This window comes from Tachysurus vachellii, chromosome 23 (assembly GCF_030014155.1).
Source record: "Tachysurus vachellii isolate PV-2020 chromosome 23, HZAU_Pvac_v1, whole genome shotgun sequence".
Taxonomy (NCBI): Eukaryota; Metazoa; Chordata; class Actinopteri; order Siluriformes; family Bagridae; genus Tachysurus; species Tachysurus vachellii.
This window is the reverse complement of record NC_083482.1, coordinates 3858487-3885768: the sequence shown is the minus strand read 5'-3', so window position 1 is coordinate 3885768 and position 27282 is coordinate 3858487. Positions and strand designations below refer to the sequence as shown.

The following is a 27282-nucleotide window of genomic DNA, read 5'->3' as shown; positions in this document are numbered from 1 at the left end:
AGTATTGAGTTCAAGCATCACATGTTCAGATCCATGGGAAGTAAGTGTGTGTGTTTGTGTGTGTGTGTGTTTTAAAGATACATTGTTGTGTGTGTTCAGGTGTGTGTGATGAGGGTAATGTGGGTATGTGTGTGTGTTTAGTTGGTGGGAGTATACTGAGAACTGTGTGTGTGTGTGTGCGCGCCTTCTGATGTTTCTACGCCCTACTGCAGTAATTACAGAGCCACTGAGGTGGACTCACATGACTCTTGTGACCAAGTGGCTTTGATGGCTCACTACAGAGGAATAAAGCCATGAACTGCTATTGAGTGTGTGTCTGTGTGTGTGTGTCTGTGTGTGTGTGTGTGTCTGTGTGAGTATACATGCTTGTATGAGTGTGCTTCTTGATTACAGGGTTTGGTGAGCTTGTGTGGGATTCTGTACTTTGTGTGTATGTGTGTGTGGTTTTTCTGTACAAATTAGGGTTTACGTTTAGTGGATTGTGGGATTGTATTAAAGTTACAGGTCTACTTGTGGGGTCTCACACACACACACTACATGCAAGCAAGCTACATGTCTGTGAGAGTCTGTGCATTTGAAATAGTAATACTCTGTGTGTGTGTGTGTGTGTGTGTTTGTGAGATGTACTAGCAATGCAGCAGCTCTTTAATTCTCCCTGAGTGTGTGGTTCAGATTAGACCATTTGCCTCAGCACCATAAAAACAGTTATATATAATGCATGCACTTTTAACTCCTCTCTTTTAACTGATTTATTAAAACTCTCTGCTTTCTTTACTATTTTTTCCACTAAAAGGACATTTTAGTCTCCATGATTCCTTGTGCTTGTTGCTTTTTTTTTTGCCCTCTGAAGAAATGTGTACAGTACATTACACATGATTTTTTTTTTTTTCAGGTACAAGCAGTAACCTTTGGTGTCCCTGTATCTCTGTAGCATTTTATGTTCTCAGAGCTTCCTCAGTTTTCGTGTGCAATAAGTTTTGCTGTAGTTCTGCAAAAAACAGTTTAAAAAAAATAATTAAAAAAAATAAATTGGATTATTTGTTGATTTTAATGCTATGATTTTTGAAGGCTAGAGTATGTCAAGCCTTTTTTTAGCTTTTAAAGGTGGACTTGTGACAATTCCTAGTAGATTTTTTTATATATATATATGTGTGTGTGTGTGTGTGTGTGTGTGTGTGTGTGTGTGTGTGTGTGTGTGTGCGTGCTTTCAAATAACCAAGGACCATGGGGAAAAAATAGGCAAAGTTAACTGACTGACTGACTGAGTTTTATTATTCATCTCACTTAATCTACCTACAATGTTAGCTAGCATGCTAAAAATTAATGCAAATTAGTTGACAGTTTAGATGAGTTTAAAAGAATTTCTGATTATAGAGAGATGTAGTAAATGTATACATGTATAAAAAGGACTTAAATGCTTCCCACATCTAAACAGAGCACCAGACAATGCTTTGTCAGTATCTCACTAGATTGTTTAACACATTTTATCTTGAATTATTTACATTTCATGCTAATCTTGAGCTTAGCCAGCACAGGATGGTGCAGAGCCACGCGATAGCTTTCTGTCTGGAAAGAATTTACTGTAAAATGCCCCATGATTAAGAAAGGCTCACGCAGATTACATCAGATGTCTGTGGTTGGTTGAAAGGAGTGTTTTAGGAACCTAAAAGCGATGTGCAAACATTTGTTACAACCTGTTGAAAGAAACTACAGGCATCTCCACTTGCGACATTGTTTTCGTCTTCGTAATTAGCTCGGCTCTGGCCTGCATGTCAAACCTTGATTCTGTTTACTTTTTAAAGTAATTGTAAACAAATTATTTCTATAATAAACGAACCTTACATACAGAACTTCGCCACTACATCCACCCCAGTCCCTATGGTAATTTGTCTGAACATTTCTGGAGTAAACAGTTTAGCTTGCAGCTGGTTTTTGTGAGCTCATATGTGGTTGTTATGTATGCTCAGAGTTTCAAACACAAACACATACAAACACACATGATGACAAAAGAGAAACCCTTCTGTTTTCTCCAACAATCGCAAAAGCTTCAGCAGCACAGCTGGGTAAGAGAGCACTGGATCCAGCATTTATGATCTGCCACTTTCTTTAACCGCTTAAACTCTAACCACTGAATCGGGCGTCCAGTCTGGAGCGGTGCACTTTTCCAGACATCCCCCAACACTTAGACACCACCTAACAAAAAACTAGATGTTGTTTGATTTGATTTGGTTCCTCATCAAAAAGCAGCTGGGAGTTGAAACAATCTGGAACTGTAATGGACTTAAGTGGGATTATGTGTAACAAAGCAAAACTCCATAGACAATAATGGAAATAGGCCCAAAAGGGGTAAAATGGATTGATCCACAGGACAGATGGGAGAGTCACAGAACAACCACAAGCTAGACACTTCACAAAGCTGGAATTTTATTGTGAGCTATATAAAACTCCAATTTCAAAGTTGGCAAAGAATTTGTATGTTCTGTTCAGCCTGTACTACATAGAACACTTTACAACCTAACACATTATGTAATGTTTTACTATCCATTCATTCTCTTCGCCACATTTATCCTGCTGGGTCACAGGTTACCTAGGGTCTATCCCAGGAGACTCTGGGCACCAGGGAAGGGTATACCCTGGACAGGATGTCACTCTATAGCAGTGCAGAACCTTTTACACTACAGAGCCTCACACACTATAAACAATTTTAGAGATCAGCCTTCAACGCATGTTTTTGGACTCTGGGATGAAACCAGAGTACTCAGAGAAGCTGAAATCCTCAGACACATGGTAGAAGTGTTAATCGAACCTCAAAACCTGTAGATATTAGACAAATGTGCTAGCCAACAAGCCACCAACCCCCCGTTGTATATTATTTCAGCAGTTCGAAACAGGCCTTTGATGTTGTATTTTGCGCTTCATAATGCCCCACATACTTACTCTGAGACAGGTCAGGACCGAAGGCAGGCCAGTCATTCCCGCATACCTATAATTGCGGCAGGTGTCTGGATGACAGAATATGTTGCTCCAGAATGTCTGCAGAAATGATGCCCTCAAAGATGTGCAGGTTTCACCATGGCATGGGCACTGACATGTCTCCATACTATCAGAGATACTGGCTTTTGTACCTAACTCTGAAAACAGGTCCTTGTTGGCCCATAAAAACACATCTGTTTTGTCCAAAAACTGTTTGAAATGTTAACTTGTCCCACCAGAAAATACCATTTCACTGTTCTACTGTCCATCTTAGATGAGACTGAGCCCAAAGAAGTTGGTTCAGTGTTGACTCTGCTTTGCAGACTGTAGCCACATCTTAGCGTAATTCTGTGGATGGAGTGATGAATGGTTTGGACTGACAAAGGTTTACTGTTGTATTCTTAAATCCATGTTGGTATGTCCTTTACAGCTGCCTGAAGGTTTTCGAGAGGGGTTCAAGATCATGCACATTCAAAAGGGGCTTTCAGCTTTGGACTTATGCACCATGATTTGACAGGATTCACCTACTGTAGAAGGTGAAATGCCTAAAGTCCTCTCAGATTGTCTTTGAGGAAAGTTGTCCTCAATATTCTGGATTATTTGTTGTTGTTTATATATGCAAATTGGCGAGAGTTGACCCATCCTTGCTCTTGAATATATACTAGTAGTATATTAGTATAGTATACTATTAGTATAGTAACCTCCATATATACTATAAGACATGGTTAACATCACTTTTTTATTTCAACATGTATGTCTTCAAAACACAGAGAAAGCTGATTGGGTAAAACATGAAATACCTTGTCTTTATCCTTATGTAATATAAATTTACACATTACCGTTACTATTACTGTTTGATTTGATTTATTCTACTGCAAACAGTTTTTTGGAGTTCGGATTATAGTGTCTAATTCGCAGATTAGCGGAAGGCATATTGAGGACTTGGCAATAAAAAGTTTCTCTGGTCTAATGAGACCAAACATTTGGACCATGGCACAAAGTGTTAAGTTTGTCAAAAACCTCTAAGGGGCATCATCCTCACTGTGAAGCAAGGTGTTGGTAGCATTGAGTTAAGTGTTGCACTAGACCTCTTGCATGCTTTTCTGTCTAATCCTTTATGTTCTCAAATCTTTTATGATTTCTAAACCCAGCATAAAAACTAATCCTGAAATTTAGCATGAATGCAAGGTTTTAGATCTGACAATGGTGGAAATTTGGCCAGGTTATAAAATAGGTTGTGTTGCTCTTTGAGCTAACATTGGAACTATGCTAATGGAAAATTGTGTCTGTGTGTGTCTGTGTGTGTTAGTCTGCTGGATTCTTAATGATTTGTGCTAGGCTTTTACTCTTAAGGCTGCTTCCACATATGCAGCACTTAATTCCATTTGAATTTGGTCTCCTTCCGGTTCTGAGTGATATCTCGGAATCAAGAAAGATAGATAGATATTTTATTTTTACTGTTTGCTGTAGCTCTGCAGATATGCCATGAGTTCTGGATATTTGGACTAATGAACACAAAGACCATGATGCTAATGACTAATGTTTGAAAGTGCCTGTAGTTTTTAGTCTGTGAGTGTAAGAGAGTATGTACTTGCTGTTGTGAGTCGGAAGCTTATAGTCCATGAACCACTTTAGAAAAGAAACACCATCTATTATTAATACAACTTTTAATAGTTTGATTTGATACTGAAATGTTGCTTTCCAAATAATGTTGATACATCAAATGTGAAAATCACCAAAAAAAAAAAGACACAATACACAAAGTGCACCATCAAAAAAAAATGTGTTCATTTTGTTCATTGATCTTCTAAACACTTTGTCTTTCTCAGAGTCCTTGTGGCGTTTCATGTTGCGTTGATTACCTTAATATAGACTTTTGGTTTTTGTCTGTTATACAAGGTATGAAACTAACCACTAACAGATGGACTTTTAATCGTACAAATTAAGATTTCAGTCTGTAGCTGTCATTTTTCCTGCCTCTATTTGTGCTGACACTTAGCCTTAGGGTAATGACATTGTCAGTCACATGGTTTGGCTTTAAGGGGTTAATACAGAAGCTGTTTGCTCTAGAATCAGAAATCCCCCCCAGTGCTTTGACCTTTGCTTGTCTCTTGACATCATGTAGATTTAAGCCATTGCAAGGGTATGAGTGAGCATCAGGAGTATGTATCCAATCAGGAGGCAAGAATATGACTAAACCAAACAGCATGATCCCTGATTATAATCCAGCTAGATATCATGGAATTTGGCACAGGCTTAAAGGGTATAGTCACATGTGGTGTAAACTGCTTTCTCGTGCCAGAACTGTAGGCACAATTGAGATATTTATCTATAAAGCCATTATGGGGTAAAAAACAAGCCAGGAAAAAAACTTGAATGGTGATAAGATTGTGTTTGTATCTGATGGACTCTGCTTCCTGGTGTAAACTGGTTTGTACTGTTGATCACAATACTTTCTGACTCTTCCCCCAAAAATGAGAGAAAAGTGAGGCTCAACCCTCATGTGGACAAAAAGGATAAACTGTAGATCTTTCTGTAATTCGTTAAACCTTTGACTTTTTTTTTTTTCCGTTTTCATATAGGAAATTTGGGAACCATGATGATTCTCATGACTTCCTTTGCGATGTTCTTGTCTAATTGGCTCCCAGGAGGCCCAATCATGTCTCTGTTACAGTACATATGGATGCTTCTGTTTTTTAAACCCATATTAGTTATCAGTATGCTTTAAGCGGTCTCTGTTACATAAAGCCTCTCACAGACACTCTGTCTTCTCTTTGTTTGGCTGGACAGGAAGCGTTCTATTTTTGTAGCATTAGATATAGATAATGTAGCTGGCAACTGCTCTTTGCTTTCTGGCCTCAGATTCACATCATTTGCATCACTTTATCTTTTCTATTTGCTTCAAGTAAATATTATTAAATCAATCAACCTTCTTTTTTTAAATTCTATCCCCCAGATTATCACGTTTTGTCACGATTAAATGTCTCTCATTAGATGGCACATTTCCTGTTTACAGCTCAGGAGTTTAGGTTCTTACCAGAACATCACACATTCCGATGAACACTCAGGGGACCGTCTTACATAATCTGGACCTTGGCAACTTGTCTCCTTCTTACTAATATTTTATGGCCACGAGAGTCACACTTTATACCCTGGGAAGATGAACTTTTGTGAACATTTCTGCTAGCGTCTAAATCCGGAGCGTACAGTATTTTCCAGAAAGGGTTTGTATGGCAGCAGGTTTTCATTCCAACCAAGCGGAAGCTACACCTGAGGTGTGGAAAGCCAAGATCAATTAAAAAAACCAGTTAGAATCAGTTGTGTCTTTGAATTGGAATTTCTGTGGCATTTTTCTAAAGTCGTTACTAAGCAGTTAGAACTTTGAACATAATGCATGTCTAGTTTTTGGACCACTCATCATCAACATATCTATTAATACAAGCACAAGTGTTTTATCAAACAGAAAGTCAGCTATGTTTTAATATAATCCTTTTTTAATTACCTTGTTTTTCCACCTCGTCTCTTACAAATTGTGTCTAATCTTAGTGAATTTTTTTATCACAAAGCAATGCGACCGACTCGAACTTAAACCTGTTTTCTCAGATTGTTACTGTACCGAAAAATTTGCATGTAAGACTCCAAAGAATTTGATGGTGAAATTGCCAGACAAGAAATTTGTGTAAAGCCCTATTCGGATGGGACTAGTTTTCCAAACGACGTTTGAGTTAGAATTTTTTTTCAGCCGACGTCTGTCATTTCATGTATGGATTCGGACGGGACTAACATCTCTGTGTTTATTACGGAGGTAGGAGTGTCTGTGTTTTACATGTGGGCGTTGCACAAGACCACATGTCCAGGATGCGTGGATTGCGTATGGTCATCATATGGTTTTATATAGAACTTCTTATAAACCCACTGGAATAAATAAGTTTTTATATAATTTTCACGTTATGTAATTGACTATAGAAATGAAAGTACTCTTACCTGAAACTGATATTACAGTAGCCAGTCTTAACAATTTACGTGATTTGGCTCTTCTTGTTGATTTCTTTTTGTATTTCTTCGCAGGGTAGCAAACACATTTACATCCATTATTGGTGTGCAGAAAGCAGAAACTTGAATACCGGTGCGCTAGGGTTAATACGGTAGTTCACGTTGACCAAAACAGACAAGAAAACGCGTTTTGGAAAAAACATTTTCGGCAATCACAGACATTCGCATTCGGACGGGATTAGATTTCTCAGAGGAGCGCCGATTTTGCTGAAAAACAGTAGGTAATTTGCTCTGGAATTTTTACACAGGTCGTGTGAGATAAAGACAGACATGGCAGATTCGGACGCGATTAAAATGACAAAGTACGTCTGTGAAACTGAAATTTCTCTAACGACCCCCTGTAAAACTAGTCCCGTCCGAATAGGGCTTAAGTGTGTATAGGGTTCTCATGGCTTTTTACATGTTATTACCGAACTTGTCGTACTGTTTAGCAACATCACCTGATGTTAACAAAGAGCTTTGTGCAACTTTGGAGGGTCACAAAAAACAGGAATTGAGGCTGTCTCATTAAAGGTATATAATAGGGCTGGGCGATATGGCTGAAAACTGTATCACGATATCAGTGTTTCATATCGGTCGATATCGATAATTATTGATATTTTTTATGACCCATTTAAAATAAGGACCAGGAGAAAAATATATTACATTTAAACATTTTTATTTTAAGCTTAACCTTCCTCTTATCGTAATCCCCTCAGTTATTAAGACAGAAATGTCAACAACCAGGAAAACTCAAATAATTATAATGTAAACAAAAGTGTAAAGTCACAATGAACACTTAACAATTATCTCTTAACATTTAAGGTGCAAAATGAAACAAAATGTAAGAAATGCTTAATAAAGTGTAATAAATAGTGCAAAGTGTTAAATATAAACATAGAGAAACCTGAGAATTTAGTGCAGGTTTAGTGCTCGGAAGTTCACTAGCTGTTCACCTTCTGGTGAATAAAGTGTTTTAAAATATGTGCAGTTTTGTAAACATAAATAAAACTGAGGTAGACTGAGATACATCTGTAATATAAAAAACAAACCTGATACAGTACAGTAACATTGTTTGAAATATAAAACCTACAAAAATATAAAAAAGTAACTCTTCAAGTTATTCTACTGAATAAGTTACTGAAGAGGAATCCAGCAGACCAGCACGAGACAACGATAAGGCGCAACCCGAAAAGATACTGTTACATGATTGGCTGTTAGTGTGTCACTTCCTACGTTGCTAGGTTACCAGAGAGTGCCTCTGTGTGCCTTTGTTAATGCAAACAAACGTGCTTCGCCAACCTCTGTTTTCCTCCGACAAAGAATAAAAAATATCGAACGTTTTATCGCACACATTTTTTATTGATATCGATCACGTGTCTATCGCGATACATATCGTTATCGTTTTATGGCCCAGCCCTAGTAAATAGTATAGTTCTGTCGGTTTGGTGGTCCAATGAGAATGTGCTTGGCCCCTACTTGCTTCTTGCATCATCATCATCATTACTATTATTATTATTATTATTATTATTATTTACTAACATTGACATATAACAGTTAATATCCAGAATTTGATCATCACCACTTCGGCAACTCAAACCAGAATGAAATACGTCATGCGATGATGATGATGATGATGTTGGCAGCACTGACCTTTTCTCTTTTTCCCTTCTCTTGACAGACCTGCTCAGTGGAGCACAGGAGAAGTGTGAGCTGCCACCTCTTGATGGCTTTCCACACTGTGAAAGCAAGATAAAGGTGAACACACACATTTACACGCACATACACAACACACACGCACACGGAAAGTGACGAGCGTGAGAGCTCCACAATGGCGCACACACACACACACACATACACACACACACACTATGCATGAAGCACATGGATTGGCTTGCAGTGGCACTGATCTCTCATTAATGACCTTAGTAATTATAAAAAACACGCCCTTGTTTTTTGTTATCTGGTCACCCACCCACACATATATGCACACACGCGCACACACACACACACACACACACACACACACTATCTGCTTCTGTGTCCTTTTTCCTCTCAGCAGATATGGGAAGCATGTCTGTTTCGAGAGAAGAAACAAAAAACACCATGCCGTGTATATTAAATGAAATTGTCACAATATTCAGATACCAAGGTGACCTGATAAAAACAGACGAATTCTTGGAAGATTCCCAAACCACATGTTGCACTGAATGCTCAAACCTGCTTGGTCAGAAAAGTTTGATTCATTTTCTGTTACAGCAGAGTTCAAAATGATTTGTAATACCAGGAACGCTGTTTATATCCACTGTGATACAAGTACACACACAGATACACACACAAACATTTTAATAATGATGTCATAATTGGAAAATTATGGGCAGATTTATTCAGATTCGCTGTTGGTCAGAAGTCACGACATTTCGCAAACTGATAAAACGTCAAGAAATTATATCAAAAACTGTGTGAGACAAGACACAAGGAACCAGCAGACTTTTGTTTCCCTTCTTTCTATCTTTCTATCTTTCTTTCTTTCTTTCTGTTGTTCTTTCTTTCTTTTTGTTGTTCTTTCTTTCTTTCTGTCATTCTTTCTTTTTGTTGTTCTTTCTTTCTTTTTTGTTGTTCTTTCTTTTTGTTGTTCTTTCTTTCTTTTGTTCTTTCTTTCTGTCATTCTTTGTCATTTTCATTTTGTTGTTCTTTCTTTCTTTCTTTTTCTTTTTCATTCTACAGTACCTTTCATTCTTTTTGTGTTTTCTTTCTTCCGTCTTTTCCTTTCTTCCCTCCCTCCCTCCCTCCAGCGTCTATATTCATTTTATGATTACCTCTTAATTAAACGGACTCGAAGAAACTCTTAAGCCCTGTTATAAAGTCTGCGATCCTCCTTTTATTCATCCTGTAATGAGAAATTTAACTTCTTCTCCTGGTTAATAGCAGTAATGATTAGCTTCTTAACCCGTTAGTTAAGACAGAAGTCTTCCTGCTTTATAATGGCACTGGCATCTTTTATTTGTAGGAAGAAGAAAACTTTTAGTGGTTGAGATTTACAACATTACAAAATCCAGAAAACAGAAACATTAAGACGTTTTAATGTGCTCTTACAGTCGTTCTCATTTCAGTTACTGTTATCATATTAATGGCAAAAGTCCATTCACAGAAAAAAACAGGGTACTGAGATAGAGCCATAAAAAAAAAAATAAAAAAATAAAAAAAAAACTGAAATAAAAATCATTTTATTTTAAAAAAAAAAATAATAAATCAGTCAAATTTGGTAAGTAATCATCTGCATGGTTGTCATAGTCACTCAACTTTTTTTCTCACTTTCGACTTGACCAGGAAAAAAAAAAATAAAAAAAAAAAGTTTCTTTTGTCGATTGAAAATGCTCAGATTTTGTAAGCAGTGACATTTTTTTATGGAAAATAAAAAATTGCAATATTTAATGAAACCTTTTTTTTAATGTTTTCTGAAACAAAATGCACCAAAAACTGCAAGTTGCATCACAAATTTAAAAATAAAAATGAAAACGCATATAAATAAAAATTCTATTAAACTATTTTGGGCTGAAACAATTACAAAAAAGTGACATGTTTTCCAATTTCCAAAACGTAAATGTTTTCAGTATAAAAAAAAAAAAAACAAACAAAGCATTTAACAGCTTAATGTCAATAAACATTAAGCTGTTAAATGCTTTGTTTTTTTTTTAATACTGAAAACATTTCCATTAGAACTTTTACTCAGTGCTACGTGTTTCTTCACATATGATGAACATGTGAACCATAAAACAATAGGCGCTCTGTTTCACACACTACCGAGCTTATTTCTGAACACTTCCTGAATCAACATGAACGCACACAATAATCCACTATAAACCTGTAAACTGGTTGGGGCAAAAAGAAAACTTCCCTAAGGCACTAAGTGTGTCTGAAAAAATAATTATTAAATATTAAATATTAAACTATTACAGCAAACCAAATCGAAGTTCATTAAACTTATTTCTTGTTGGGGTTTTTTTTCTCATTTTAAATCATTTCATTTTTTTTCTCATTTTAAAAATTTCTAGAAAGAATGTAAAGCTTAGAAATAAAAGGTCTAGAAATAATGCATATAGTTATTAGTGTTATCATTGGTTTGCTGTAATGTCGTAACTCATCGTTTTTTGTAAAAAAATTTTGTCAAGTTGAAATTCGGATTGTGAGATTTATTCCTGTCCGTTGCTACTCGAGCCGTCGAGGTCAGTGAATCTTCATCCCCCGTCATCTTCATCTGAGGTGCCGGAAATCGATAAGAGTGATCCGAGCCTCGCTGACTCTGATCAATATGTCCTTCACTGTAAAAGTATTAGCAGAAAGTAACCGGATTAGGATGAGAGAAATGTCGAGGTCAGAGTAGGATCGCTTTTATGTCAGTACATTAAATATTTAGAAGAAGCTCAGAAGGAAAGATAGGGGGGAAAAAACAACATCAATGTGCTGATAGAGAAAAATAATCAGCGACAGAATGATTTGACTCAATTGTACCACCTTGAATTTAATTATTGTCTTTATCACATTGGGGTTTTTTTTGCTCTCAGTTACGTTACAGTCTGTCCTTCAGCAAGCCTCTGTTTTCCATAACTTAATGTTAATAAAGAATGAAGAAGGGAAGGACAGACAGACAGACAGACAGAAGGACGGAAGGAAGGACGGACGGACAAAAAGAAGGACTGAAGGAAGGACAGAAAGAAGGCTGGACAGATAGAAGGAAGGACGGACGGAATATCGAAGGGACGGATGGACGGACGGACGGACGGAAGGAAGAAAGGAAGTTACAGAGAAATTGGAAAGTGTAAACTCCTCCGTCCTGAAGTCTTTCCTTATGGAAAATCCACATGTACATGGCAGTTACAGAACACTAACACTGGAGACTCCTTCCTTCAATAAATGTTCAATAAACGTCTTTTTACAGAAAACGTGACTGTCCTTTTTTTTTTTTTACCTTAATTGGTTTACATCAAAATCACCTTCAGAACCTAATCACATTGTGCCTTCTGTCATTTCTTTACATCTGTAATTTTGGTCTTTATATTATTTTTGTTATTGAATAACAAAATATTGTGAGTTATTTTTATTGTTAATACCTTGAAAATAATTCACTTTTAACTAGCTTGTTATTTTGGAAACTATTGTTATTTTGGGAGTTTAATATGGCAGGATAAACAAGGATAATAATAATTGCCATGGTAACTGCTTCATCACGTGGACCGCTTCATGATGTAAATGATGAACGAGGCGTGTGCTGGTTCAGACAGACAGACAAAACAAATGTAAAAAAAAAAAAAAAATGTTATTTTTATTTATCTGTCACAGCTGCAGATAGTTAGACATAACACATGACATTACAGACACATATCTCTAAATATTTGGTAGACGCGTAATAAAAACAACAGGACATTAAAGATAAGTGTAGGCAATATGACCTTTAGTAGAAAGATATGTTGGAGTGATCCTGGAACCTGCTTTCATTAATAGTTGTTAAAAGTGTTGTTTAAAAAAAATAAATAAAAAGCTGCAGCTCCAGTTTCACTTTTTCTTTCTGTCTCTTCTCTTGTGCAGTGGATGAAGGACATGTGGCGCTCAGATTCGTGCTATGCAAATTATGGCGTGGATGGATCCACATGCAGCTTCTTCATCTACCTGAGCGAGGTGAGTCCCTGATTTATAACCACTCATTCATTCATTCATTCATTCATTCTCTCATTCATTTTCTACCGCTTATCCGAACTACCTCGGGTCACGGGGAGCCTGTGCCTATCTCAGGCGTCATCGGGCATCAAGGCAGATTACACCCTGGACGGAGTGCCAACCCATCGCAGGTCACACACACACTCTCATTCACTCACGCAATCACACACTACGGACAATTTTCCAGAGATGCCAATCAACCTACCATGCATGTCTTTGGACCGGGGGAGGAAACTGGAGTACCCGGAGGAAACCCCCGAGGCACGGGGAGAACATACAAACTCCACACACACAAGGTGGAGGCGGGAATCGAACCCCGACCCTGGAGGTGTGAGGCGAACGTGCTAACCACTAAGCCACCGTGCCCCCCATTTCTAACCACTATTTTATTTATTTATTTATTTATTTTTCAGTACGAAACTCTTGACTCAGTACTCAATTTCAGGATTTCAGAAACATTGTTATAAAATCTCCTACCAGGAAATTACTTCCCCTGCCAAAAATATGACAGCTGCTATAATAAAAATGTCATCTGTAGGAGTTTTGAATTGGATTATCATGAGGTTTCTGGGCTGGTTGTGTAAACATTAGGATAGTGTTTGTTACCCACAGGAGGAAGTAAACTCCAGGGTGACGCCAGTGTGTCGTTGGGGAAGGGCAGTGTGTTGGAGTCAAAGCTGTAGTTACCAGGATGGAGAATAATTTAGCAGGCTGGCTATGTGTTGTTCTCCCTCATGGTTTTATCGGTGTATCAATGCACTGTTATCAGCCCCAAATATTTGATAGATTCAAAAAGAATATCACTGGGTCTCTGAAATACTTTGTGGGACGTACACTGTGATATGAGAGTTACGCTAAGATGTTCTGCAGCATCTAGCACTCCAGCAGAAAATTGGAAATATATAGAAAAGGTTTTCAAAGCCAACAGATCGTCTAACAGATTTACCGGCTCCATTTTCCGTTCTCGAGAGCAGCTTCTTTTAGCACGAACAGTTGAAGAAGCAGATATAAATTGTGCCTTGGAGTCAGAGACAATAGCATTTGAGTGAGCCACGTGGGAGGTGTTTGACTCCTGAGGACGTCTGGCACACCAGCTGGTTCCTGGGTGTTGAAGGAGCCATTTATAAAATGGCTTTGAATCGTTCTGTCCTTCGCACGCTTGCTCCTGTTGTGAACACTGCGAGATGGAAGGTCTGGGTGATGGATGAGATAAAGGACGATGTTACAGTTGATGATGTAGTATGTTGTAGTAGCACCTGAAGCAAAGCGAGTTTACAGAATTTAAAGTGAGAAGGGTTCGAGTTCGGACGCTCAGCCTTCACTACTGTACTAATCCAAATTGGATAAAGATATCGTCTCTTACAGACTTATCCGAAGTCTCAGGGTGAGAAGGGAGATTTCGATCGATCGTTAAGAATCCTGTGTAGCCACATCCCTATTAGCGCTTCACATAAAAATCAGTGTGTATAGTGACTGAGTAAACAAGTAAACGATTTTCCCACTATAACTGCTGCTGTGAGGAAGTGGAACGAGGACAGGTGCGTTTTGTCCTTTTGCCATCGCACAGCTTTGTATATGGAGTCAGTCGGAGAGAACAGAGTGTATACAGTCTGTGTGAAGGTGTGCCAGGCATATCATTTGGCTGGAGGTTCATTAACCAGGTGGTCCTGGCACGGACTGACTCGTTCCCCAGAGGCCCTGTACAAGCCTCCAATTGATAAATGAACTGCTGACCTCCAGTAGAGGATCGTGCATGGGGACACCATGTGCACCTAATTCCTAATGTTGATCCTTTCACTTTCGGTCCTTTTAATGTTTTTTTTCAGTCATTTCTTTGTTGATTAATATTTTTTGTATTTGGCTGAGAGTCAATCTTCAGGCTAAAATAATCAGCAAGGCAAAAACACCTCCTTTGTCCTTTATCTTGTCATGTAATATGTTAATAGGGTCGTGCTGTTATATTTGCAAGTGTTTCATTAGATAGAGTCCCATTGAAGGCTGTTTCAATCCCCTCACATTTCTCTATCCATCTCTTTTAATTTCTCCATCTCTGTCTGTCTGTCTGTCTCTTTCTCTCTTTCCTGTTTCCTCTCTCATGCTCACCTTCTACTCAATTCAAATGAATTCTGCTCATTGATATTCACAGAACTCATAGCCTGGAGGATAAACATGCGCACACACACACACACACACACACACACACACACACACACACACACACACAAAACTCCAATTATACCTTGAATCTTAAGTGACGTGCACCATTACCAGAAACAGCAGACTAAGCGAATGTTTGGAAGTTATGTAAACAAACTGATCTCATGAAATTGGACTCACCTCAGTTGAGATATGTGCATCCCTCAACACACACACACACACATGTACACATGCATCAACACACACATACCTGCAGCCAAGCTTATCTGATGCATAGTGTTAAGGGGTTTTTGGAATATGGAGGATATTGCAGATCTACACACACACACACACACACACACACACTCTGTCGGTGACAGTCACCATGGCAATGTGAATGCATTTCCATATCAACCGTTCTTTTTCTGCTTCTCTCTGTCTGAGTTTTTCTTTAAACCATTGTCTCTCTGCCACTCTCTTTTCTTCTATTGCTCATCCCCATATTAACTCAGAATCTGTTACTGTCGCGCTTCATTTTCTTTCCATCTCCTCTCTCTCCATTTTTAGCTCTTTATCTCTTGATCTGTCTTTCATTCATTATTAGTCCCTCCTTTGGGTAAGCCTTCCAGACGTTCTGTATATACATTATACAATTGTCTATTCAGCCGTTTGCGTGACAGCAGCACAGTCCAGAAAATCACATGTATAACTAGCCAACAGCTTTAGGTAAGCAGCCTGCTCTGATGAATCTCGATTTCTGCAGAGATTGAAAGGCCAGAATTTTGTACCAACAGCATGAATCCATGGACCAAACCTGCCTTGTTTTGCCAGTCCAGGCTGGTGGAGGTGGTGTAATATAATGGTGTGGGAAAAGCCACAGCTTATTTGAGTACTGTTGTTCACCATGTGCATCCCTTAATGGACGCAATTTACTCATCTTCAAATTTCTATGTCCAGCATTATTATGCTTCAAACTGGAGTAAAACTCAAGACAGGAAAAAGTCCTGGGCTCGTATTCATCAATATTCTCAGAATGATCTCAGAGCTTAAATTTGGCTTAAAAATTTCTAACTAGGAATCTCATCTTAAGAGATTCAGGACCAATCACAGAGCAATTCTGAGTAAGGAAAATTCAACAACTTTTATCTTAGAGAGGAGGCGGGGCTTAACCCTGTTAGTAGCTATTAAGAACAACAGCTATGAAGTAGCTCTTCTTTTGAAGACTGTGATTGGTTGTTCAATTAAAAAAAATCCGGTCTATTACAGTAGATATTAGCCTCATTTAGATATTTGAGACTATATCGTGTAGGGATTACGTTTCTGGTCGATCATATTAGAGATGGTCTATCTGTATGATATAAATGTAATGTAAAATGTAAACGAAATGTCATAGAGACAAATTAGATCATTTCTGTCACTATGGTATTTCTGCTTTGTGTCAGAGATGTGATCGCTTATATGATTGGTCATAAAAATAATCTCTACACAATCTAATCTATATCATCGTGAATCTGTCCCCATGATAGTCTCAGATTCCACTCACAGTCCCAGATGTCACACACCTTCTTCATTCTCATGTTTGATATGAACATTACCGAAGCCCTGGAGCTGTATCTGCATGATATACAGTGTAATCGGTTTAGACGCGTATATGGGAAATAATCACTGACATTCCTCAATCAGACAGGATTAAAAATTCCCAGAGATACTTTAGCAATAATGCCATTCCCCTGAATCCCCAGGTGAAAGTAATCCAGCCCAAATAGGGCATACTTGATCTGTTTGTACATTGTTTACACGTACACAATCTTTTAATCTTTTACCACGTGTCGTCTCTCTCAAGCTCATATTCTGATATTATCAGAGGTTGGTAGTTTTTCAGAGGTTGTTGATGAGATGACTAATGATTATTACTTTTTTCAGGTTACTGAATACATTTGGACTAAAATTATAAGAAATTGTGTTAGCCACCTTGCTAACATAAGAGAAAGAATGATTTCACTGCTCTTATTTAACCATTAATGGTAGCTAACTGGCTAACATGAGCTCACCTGAAAGGATTTTTTTTTTTTGTCAGGCTCATAAATTGTCATAAATATAACTGTTTGATATCTGGCTAACAACTGCTAACCATTTAGCATTTCTGAAGAGATACATATAGTATATATTTTACATACAAGATATATGTATACAGTATATTCAGCTAGCTGACCTATGCTAACTTAAGCTGACTGGATTTTTTTTGTTGATAACATCTAACATCAGAAAACAGGACAAGATTTTAAGGTCAAACTTTAGGTCTTTTTTTTTTTTTTTTTTTTTTTAAGCTGGATTTGTGGAGCTTTTTTAGCATCATACATAAGAGGATTTTTTTTAACTGTTTTATATGAATGTTAATAATCTTCATCGCTTATCATATCTGTTAACCTGACTGGAAGTTACACTAATAAAGGAGCACAAACTGCTATCTTAGATGAAACGAAGCTAACCTGACAGGATATCTGAGGAAACTGCAGCGTCTGCAGATAGACGGATCGTCCTCTCCTTAGCTGCTAATGTCATTTCTTCTGCTCCTGTGCTCGTTCCACTTTCTTGTCTCTCTTCATCACTATTTCTATCTTTCGCTTTCCTGTTTTTCCTCCCTATGTCCATCTGTAATGGGATGTATAATTGATGTGAGTAGAGAGAGTCATAGGGTCTGTGTGTGATGAATGATGGGTAGTAAAAGCCTGTTTAAGCGGATGACTAAAAGCAGGCAAATTAATGGCCTGGAACATTAGCCCCAGCCAGCAGCACACACACGCCAGAAACCACACACTCCGTCGACTGTACACGATCCAACAGCCTGTGTGTGTGTGTGACGGCTCAAGGCAACAAAGCCTGCTGTTTATCTGTGACTACAAGAGAGGATATATACAGTATATATATATATGTGTGTGTGTGTATGTGTATATATACACAAGTACATATCACAATAACAGGCTTTTAACAGGCTTTATGATATCAAAACATCACTGAATTACAAAGTCTGAGGAAGCTGAGGCTCTTCAAAATCTGTAGGACAATAAAAGCTGTAATTGTGTATACAGCTCGATGCTAAACTTGCACTGATTTGCTAAAGCCAATAACGTCCGGTTGTGTAATATTAGCTAGCTGCTGCTGTTGTTTTTTTTCCAGGAAATAATTTATAAAGTGTTTTGTTGTTTTGTTTTTTATACACACACACATATATATATTATATTATATATCGCGTTACACATGTAAAGTCTGTAGAAATGGATCTGCCCTTAGGAGGGAAAGTTAGTGGTGTATTTTGATAGCTGACACAGGTCATGTGGAACAGTGTGTGTGTGTGTGTGTGTGTGTGTGTGTGTGTGTGTGTGTGTGTGTGTGTGTGTGTGTGTGTGTGTAGGTGTGTTTTTGATGAAGATCAGATAGATGACTGTGTAACGGAGCACATTCAGAAAGCAAAAGACAAACGCAGGCAAGACAGAGGTCGACGTTGCGGGTCACAGAGACAGAGCAGAAAGGCCACAGAGCCGACAGCACCGCATCAATGCACTGAACCGAAATGTGAAACACACACTTCAACATGTGTTATACACTCACACACACTAACCAATCTACCCCCACCCCACAGGTAGAGAACTGGTGTCCTCGTCTGCTATGGAGGGGCAGCAATGCTAATGACGATTTTGACAAACAGGGACAGGTAAGTGTTTTCTTCTGAAACACATAATACACACACACAAACACACACACAAACTAGGGCTGTCAGTGTCTGCGTATAACCGCAGTTCAACTTTAATAAGACTAGTTGAATGTGTGTGTGTGTTTAGCTGGAGATCCGAACAAGTCTGGACGAGCTGTATCGTGTGATGTCACGGCGTGAGGAGTTCCGATGGATGATGTTGAGGATAAAGCGGATGGAGGAGTGGTGGCTCGGCGCCGTGCACTCGCTCAGCCTCAAACAAGACCTGCGCAACCGCAAACGAAAGAAGGTGCGCTCCTCCACTCCTACTTTTGTCATTTGACCTCCTTCCACCTTCTACAAACGTTTTTTTGTTGGTCTTCTTTTCATGCTTGTTTGTCTCAAATCACCTACTCGTTTAATCTCATCCTTTTATTTTACTTTGTTTTCTCTTCTCTTCTTTTCTCTTCTCCTTCTATCTTTCACCTCCGTCTTGTCTTTTCCTTTTTTTCTTCTTTCCTAGTTTCTTTCTATTTTCCTAGTTTTCTTTCTTTCATCACATATCTCTCTAATTCCTCCCCAATTCTCGTCCCTTCTCTTCTCTTCTAGTCTCCTCCCTTCTGTTTTTCTCTCTCCATCTCAAGGGACACACAATCCCCTAAACACCTTTGCTTCAGCATAAACAGTGGATCAGTGTCTTGTCCTTATTCTGGAGCAGTATTTGTTTTAGAAATCTCAGGGTTGGTGCTTTAAGGTTGTTTTTCAAAGAGAAACATGGGAAAGTCATTGTGTCGTGTACCTGCCAGTTTTAAATAATACACACGCTGCTAAATAATTCACACACGTGTCGTGCCGAGAGACAAACATTCACACACACACGCCATCCAGAACATTCTTTTCCCTCGAGAGTGCATGCGATGAGACTCTTCTCTTTCACCTGCAGCCAACCACTGTGGCATCTACCCAAATACACACACACACACACACACACACACACACACACACACACACACACAGAGTGAGATAGAACACTGCCTGATTTGTGTCATTTTGAATAATTGAGCACTAAATTAAGCTCTGTGAGTGTGTGTGTTCGCGCATGCGTGCGTGCGTGTGTGTGAGAAAATCGTGATGACCACAGCGCTCCATTCGACCGGAATCACTGTGACTCCAAACCACAGATTTTCTCTATAGAACATTCCGGAAGTCATCACACACCACAAAGTTATTTGCCGCAATATGATTTTCCTCATTGAAAGGACACCTGATCTGAATCCAATATCCACAGCTCTTATCTGAAAATGATACACACTTGGTGCAGCATCTCAGCCTTCAGCCCTGATCAGATTCTCTCACATACACACACACACACACACACACACACACACACACACATTTTTCAGCATGAACCGTTATGTAACAGAGTGCAATGATTCTACCTTAACTTTATTTGGATAGCTGGAAGATTTAGATAACGGCAAACACTCAGAGACAGCAAGAGGAAGGACGTTAGTGAGCAAAGGAGCTGAAAAATGCACAAAGCGCTGAATGACAGAAGGATGAAGAGAGAATAAAAGTGTGTGTGTGTGTTTAGATCCTTGTGCACCTGGGTCTGCTGACGAAGGAGTCTGGCTTCAAGATAGCTGAGAATGCGTTCAGCGGGGGTCCACTGGGAGAGCTGGTGCAGTGGAGTGACCTCATCACCACTTTATACCTACTGGGCCACGACATCCGTATCTCAGCCTCCATCGCTGAGCTTAAAGAGTGAGCATGTGCACACACACAGACACACACACACAGCTTATAAACTGTATATGGAAATATGTAATACACACATACACAAAATTACACACATCTATGAAACATTAATGAGACCTTATTAGCTCCATCTAATATATATATGGACACACACACACACACGCACACACAGAGTAAAAGACATTTAGATGATCTCATAACCTCCACCTTTCTGTTTGCATGTCTGTCTTTCCACAGGATCATGAGGAAGGTGATGGGAAACAAGTCCAGCTGTCCGACACAGGGAGACAAAGTGGTGGAGCTCATCTACATCGACATTGTGGGCCTGTCTCAATTTAAGAAGACACTCGGGCCCTCGTGGGTGCATTACCAGTGAGTAAAATTTGCTCTCCGCCATTTTTATTGCTTTTATTGATTACAAAAAAGAGTCGATTTAAAAAAAAAAAAAAAGAGTCAATTGAACAGAGGAGTCGAATCCAAAAGAATCGACTCAAAACGAGTCGATTCAAAAACGAGTTTTTTGAGTTTTTGAAAAAAGATTTGGTTCAAAAAAGTTTTTTGGCTTTTTTTAAAGAGTCTATTCTTAAAAGAGTTGGTTCCACAAAGAGTCGATTCCTTGATTCTGGGCATTGGAAACGAATGCTGCTTCCAAATTTGACAATCCATAGTATATATTTTTATTGAGATTAGAAATCATAGTATGTGTAAGTGTTTCCTAAAGGTCCCAGGATGCTTTAGTATTTTTGAAATGCAGAACCGTGGACACTTTCTCAGCTAATAACTGCTTGGAATGGTGGAAATGTGAACAAGAAAACAAGGGAATGGTAAATTAGATAATATTTTTCAGTATAAGGACTAACATATGAAGAAAAGCTGAAATGCAGACAGGAGTTTGTTTACGGTGACTGTGTGCATAGTCACTAGGCAACAGCGTCCTCTTGTTGTGTGATGTTTTAGCACGTCCTGTACTTGCGTGCCGTAATTGGATTCATTAACAATTTGACGTTATCAGGACTCATTTACAAAGAGTAAAAAGTGAACTTGATGCGTTGTCTCGATTTAATTATAGACCTTGGAATTGTTTGTTGCCCTTATTAAAGACTAACGTGTTAATGAACGCAACATGGCTTCCTTCATTTTAATTTAATTCCTGCTCGACTTCATTTACTGTGATATACCATGGCTTTAAAGTCACGGTGGAGAAACAACATCGATCATCAACAGCTTGTTTATAGCTTTTAGTTAAGTGTGGTTGTGGATAGTGTAGTCGGTGAATTGACACTAAACCATGTCGTGTGTCCAAAAAAAAATTTTTTTATATATCTCTGATTGAAGCTTGAATCTTTAAACCCAGTGGTTTAGGAAGGGAATAAACCATAAGCAATATACCCTGGGTATTAGTCTATATTAAACAGCGGTGAAGGTGAACGAGCATGTCATTGATTTATTCAGTCATTCTCTCTCTCTCTCTCTCTCTCTCTCTCTCTCTCTCTCTTTCTCTCTCTCTCTCAGAGAGAAATTCAGCCTGAAATGATTCTGATCCTCAGACCCCTCATGGTCATTACTGTCCCACAATTTCTTCACCTTTCTCACTCTCTCTCTAGGCACTCGAAGCTCAAATTCATATTTCATTTCAATCTCATTTTTGCCTGTTATGAGGCAATTTCAGTGTAGATGATTTCATCATCATCATCATCATCAAAGTTCCTGCATTCTGGTCCATGACTTTGCGTTTTTTCTGTCATAGCCACAACCTACTTATTTATCCTCATTCCTATCTGATGCTGGAAGAGAAGTAGAGTTTTCTCTTTACTCTGGTTGCAAGTGTCGCTCTTTCTCTTTCGTCCCGGTTCAATCGAACCAATCATGTTTCCGTCGAACCAGGAGGAACTTAGCACGCAGTCTAGATACAGTACGAGCGTTTTGACATCTGAGATTTGCTTTGTTCTAAGTTACAGATGAAGAATCTCTCGCTTACTTTCACCTTATATAAGTAGATAACAAGTACGATGAATCAGCTTCTGTGCTGAATCCAATCCGGTCCAAACTCATCCAAAGGTAAAAGAGAGTCGATCGAGTAGAAGAGTCTGGGGATTTGGAGATACATCACCAATTTATTGCTCCTGTATAAAATATTAACTCAGAATGAACCACAGGACCTGAAATTAAAAGTCTTATTAATTAAACATGGTACCAACAACGGATTAAGTGTCTTTGGGAATTTGGTGTATCAGAGCAATGATACAGACGTGAAAGCCCGGACTTCATCCGAATCGTAATCGTAATCATTTTGTTTTGTTTTTTTTAATCCAGACTGACTTTCATCATAGCTGGGATTAGATCTTGCAGCCTTCACTATAGACAGCGAGAGCACAGTTGCATAAACCTACTAATAAGATAACATTATTCTGCAAAATAGCACCAGTTAAAGGTGGGGTCTCCGTTGTTTGAGAAATGCTTCAGAAAACTGCGTTGGGGCGCCAAACAAAACAAAAACAAAACTAATGTGTAGCCAATTAGTAGAAAGGGGCGTGTCTTGTCAATATGGGCGGAGAGAGTGTTCAGTGCGCGCGTGTGATGCAATCGTATTGTTCTTCCCTTCAGCTATGATAAAGACACATTTCTTTCCATTAGTTGCCTGGGTTATGTATGTATCTGTGGGCGGAGCTATCAATACAGGGGTGGGGCTTATTTGGGTTAGGGACGTGTTTGTTTTGGTGATTTCAAATGTCAACATTGGCTTTCAAACAACGGAGACCCCACCTTTAAATGAAAGAACCAATAATCACACTGGTATAAAGATATTTATTTTATTAGATGTACACAGGATTTTATGATTTTGCGAGCACGAGAATTAACCCACAATCAAGCAAACACCACGATTTTCTTAAGAGCCTGCACTTTTTTTAAAATGACCAACAATTGTATGAAAACAGCGATCGTAGAAAGCCGGACAAATTTGATTAAGGGAGAGTTCAGGATAAAGGGATTTGGGTGAGTCACAATTCACAACGAGATGCAAAAGAAATAAGAAGCATAACTTCATATAAGGAAGTTGATTGAGGTTTAAAATAAAGAACAGGGAGATAAACACAAACTACAGAAAATGCATTTTGATCTGTATTTTGAAAAGGTCAGTAGTGAGATAACCGTCAGAACTCAGTACTCCGACACCACGACGACCCGAAAGCTCTCTCGGGTTTAACTCGTAATAATATACGTCTTATCAGAAGCTCAGAAGGAAGTCTAACGGTAGCTTTCGCCAAAACGTGTGCTTCGAATAAATTAATAAATAAATATTATAACCGTACATATTTGTCTAATATTAGAAAAGTTTCCAAAGCGTTGTTTTCTATTCTGAGATCAGAAGAGCACACGGTTATGAGAATGCCTCATTAAAATGTATGAGAAGCCCGATTAGAATTTCAAATGGGTCTCGGTGCTGACTGAAAGAAGAGTTTCATGCTGCGTGTGTACTGTATGTGTGACCTTGTTCGCAGGTGCATGCTGCGTGTATTGGACTCGTTCGGGACGGAGCCGGAGTTTAACCACGCTCACTACGCTCAGTCTAAAGGCCACAAGACTCCGTGGGGCAAGTGGAACCTTAACCCTCAGCAGTTCAACACCATGTTCCGTAAGTGTGTGTGTGTGTGTGTGTGTGTGTGTGTGTGTGTGTGTGTGTGTGTGTTTGGAGCGGTTGCTTTGGATTGTCGTCTCAGGTGTTGTACAGGATGAAAAGCTCTTTTGTTGAGACATGGTACATGACATTCTCAATAAGCCCTTTGGGTTTTTTTCTCTAGGCTGAAACACAACACTCATGGCTTTCATTAAGAAATGTGTGTGTGTGTGTGTGTATGGGGGCTGTTTGCATGTTTCTGCGTGTGGTTGGATGAATGTCTAACCCCAATCTGGACCCTTTTATGTTTAGAGCATTGCATTTTCTCTAATGAGGCTCATGTTCCAATGCATTTTTAAAAAAAACAGGTCAGTGTTCGCTTCTGAATTTCTATTTCCTGCTTCCTTAGTCATTAAAGGTGCCCTGCCACACGTATTTAATTACTTTTGTGGTAATGTCTGAAGTTCACCATGGACTCTATAACATTTTTTTGTGGGAAATAATGCCTTGGTTACCTCGTTTCAAGCCATTCTAGTGTGGTATAGAAAGCCTGCAGGAAGACTCAGCTCGATTTGCACCAGTTCTCATGAATATTCAAATGAGCTATGCTGCTTGGCTCCGATTGGCTAACTGCTAGGATATGAGAGCATGACTATTCATTCACCCGGCGCGATAAGTAGCCTAGGCTAGAGGACATTTGTTTACAATCACCTTGAATTGCGGCAGAACGGCTTCTTCACAAGCCCGTTGACGTTCAGCCATCCTTGCTGTAAAGGAAACTCACTGAGCTACACGAATTCTGGGGGCGCGGTCTCAAGTGGGAGAGCTCATGAATATTAATGAGCTCGATCATTACTACGTCACACTGAGCAGCTTTTCCAACTGACCTGATTTCTCCCCTTATTTCTTTTAAGTTCTTCTAGAACTGACCGGGGAGGTAACAGTTTGTTTTCACATTCACGACACAACACAAACACATATGGACCTAACACATATCAAAAAATACAAGTAAAAACGGTTTTGTGTGGAAGGCTTTTTGAAATGGCTTAGTTGGTGGTATGTTTGTCTCATGTCTCCAGAGATGAGCTTTTGATTCCCAGATTCAGATTTTCTATGTTTACTCCAAGCATCAGGGTTTCCTCCAAGCCCCACCCACGTACTCCGGTTTTCCTTCCTAACCTTAGGGTTAGGAGTCAAACTCGCTAACCATTAGGCCACGACTTATGTGTCCTAGGGTTAGTATATGTGGGTGAATATGCCCTGTGATGGCTTGGCATCATGTCCCAAGTCCCCTTGGATAGACACCAGGTTCCCCTTGACCCCGCTTTGTATAGGTGATACAGAAGCTGGATGGACGGCTCAGTTACGTTCACTCCCCTACTTTATTTAGAACTCAAACTAACACCGGGCAGAACCCGACTTTGCTCGTAAAACGATCTCAGTTCTTTACAGCATTTATTCCACAGGGTGTTAAAAACCTTCCTTTTGAAATTCTGGTCCATATTAATATGACTGCAGATTTTTTTTTCTAGGTGCTCATTCATGCTTCTCTTCTGCCACGTCCCGAAGGTGCTTTACCAGATCCCGATCTGGTGACTAGGGAGGCCATTAAAGTACGCTGAACTCATTGTTGTGGTGAAAATAGTTTGGGAAGACACCTTTTTTGTGTGCTTTGTACAGTGGTGTATTCTCATGCTGGGTGTAGCCATTAAAAGAGGGCAAAAATAAAATCCGTTCTAAGCTGCAACAATGCTGCTTGGCTTGTGGTAAACTATTCCAAGAAACTATTCCACAAAACCACCAGCAGTATGAACTGCTGAGACGAGGCAGGTCTGGCCCGTGGATTCATGCTGTTGAGGACAGATTCTGACCCTACCATCTGCAGGTCACAGCAGAGTTTCAAGATCAGACCCCAGGCAACATTTTTCCGGTCTTCAGCTGTCGGGTTCTTCGGCCTGTTCTTGTCTTGTTGGCTAAGGATCCAGTGTGACAGCTGTATGGTGCATCGAGTCTAATCTCCGTAAGACTTCGATCATAGGGCTGCTGTGACATCCTGCAAAATCCTCTGTTTCTTTTTGTTACACTTCAGCACTGTCGAATTCTTGATCCTGATTGGTCAGAAAGTCGACTATAGTACACCATTCAGTTGCACCGTTCTCCCACTGTCACGCTTTTTCCCCTAAAAAATGTTTTATGTTAACTCAGGGCTTCTTGACTTGACTCTTGACTGGCAGTGGAGGCTCAAGTGGATAACCTGATATTAGCAGACTACTAGTGTCCTCCCTTAATGTGTTTTCTTGATGTATCTGCTTTTTCATTTATTTTGATTTGTTGTGGTTGAAGTTGGCAGTCGGGGGGAAAAAAAGACTGCTAGGACAAAGCCATTTGCTTGGCTCATTGAAATTAACACTGCATTTAGATTTGTGCTGCTGATTGTGATTACACTTGACAGGGTGCATGCGTGTGTGTGTGTGTGTGTGTCTGTGTACATGGGATGGGGCGTGTTGCATTTATATTGCCATTTCTGATTTCCAGAAATTTACACAAATTGCATTATCGGCCGGCTGGCTTCTGAATCTCATCCCACGCTTTGATTGGATCTGATGGCAGCAGCAACACAGTCCAGATGCTCTTTTGGTCCAAAATCACACACACACACACACACACACACACACACACACACACACAGTCCATATCTAATATTGTAGACTTCTTAGGAATTACAGTGTCTCTGCCATCTGCATCTGTCTCTTTAGTTTGAGTGTGGGTGTGGATCTGTGTGTGTAAGTTTAGATGTGTGTGTTTGCAGAGGAGTGTGAATGTAGGGGTGTGTGTGTGTCTGTGTGTGCGTGTGTGTGTGTGGATGTGTGTGTGTGTAAGTTTAGATGTGTGTGTTTGCAGTTTGTGAATGTAGGGGTGTGTGTGTCTGTCTGTGTGTGTGAGTGTGGATGTGTGTGTGTAAGTTTAGATGTGTGTGTTTGCAGTTTGTGAATGTACAGTAGGGGTGTGTGTGTCTGTCTGTGTGTGTGTGTGTGTGTGTGTGTGGATGTGTGTGTGTAAGTTTAGATGTGTGTGTTTGCAGTTTGTGAATGTAGGGGTGTGTGTGTGTGTGTGTGTGTAACACATCTTACTGTCTCTTTATTATATCAACAATATACTTTTTTTGTCAAATAACGTGAACATATTGTTAAACACGTCATGGTTTTGAAGCACTTAAGCTAATTACGCGTAGTGTGATGTAAAGAGCCCAGGTTTGTGGGGTCGTTGTTGTTGTTGTTGTTTTTTTTTACCTAATCTGAATGTTAAACATAAAAGACATAATAAAATACATGAGATTGCTCAAATGGGATGTTCGTTACTA

General features: G+C 39.2%; 1 protein-coding gene across 2 annotated transcripts in view; it reads left to right on the top strand.

The window, feature by feature from the left end:
- mgat5 (alpha-1,6-mannosylglycoprotein 6-beta-N-acetylglucosaminyltransferase) overlaps positions 1-27282 on the top strand; it is a 72477-nt gene that overhangs the window by 27923 nt on the left and 17272 nt on the right. The window contains exons 4-10 of one of the 2 annotated variants that reach the window (XM_060858986.1): positions 8687-8763; positions 12592-12681; positions 18497-18568; positions 18696-18857; positions 20142-20311; positions 20543-20677; positions 23806-23939. In XM_060858986.1, coding sequence (XP_060714969.1) covers positions 8687-8763; positions 12592-12681; positions 18497-18568; positions 18696-18857; positions 20142-20311; positions 20543-20677; positions 23806-23939 — 840 coding nt within the window. Of the gene's footprint in view, positions 1-8686; positions 8764-11839; positions 11900-12591; positions 12682-18496; positions 18569-18695; positions 18858-20141; positions 20312-20542; positions 20678-23805; positions 23940-27282 lie in introns of those variants that run through there. The other variant, XM_060858987.1, reaches the window with a different exon arrangement.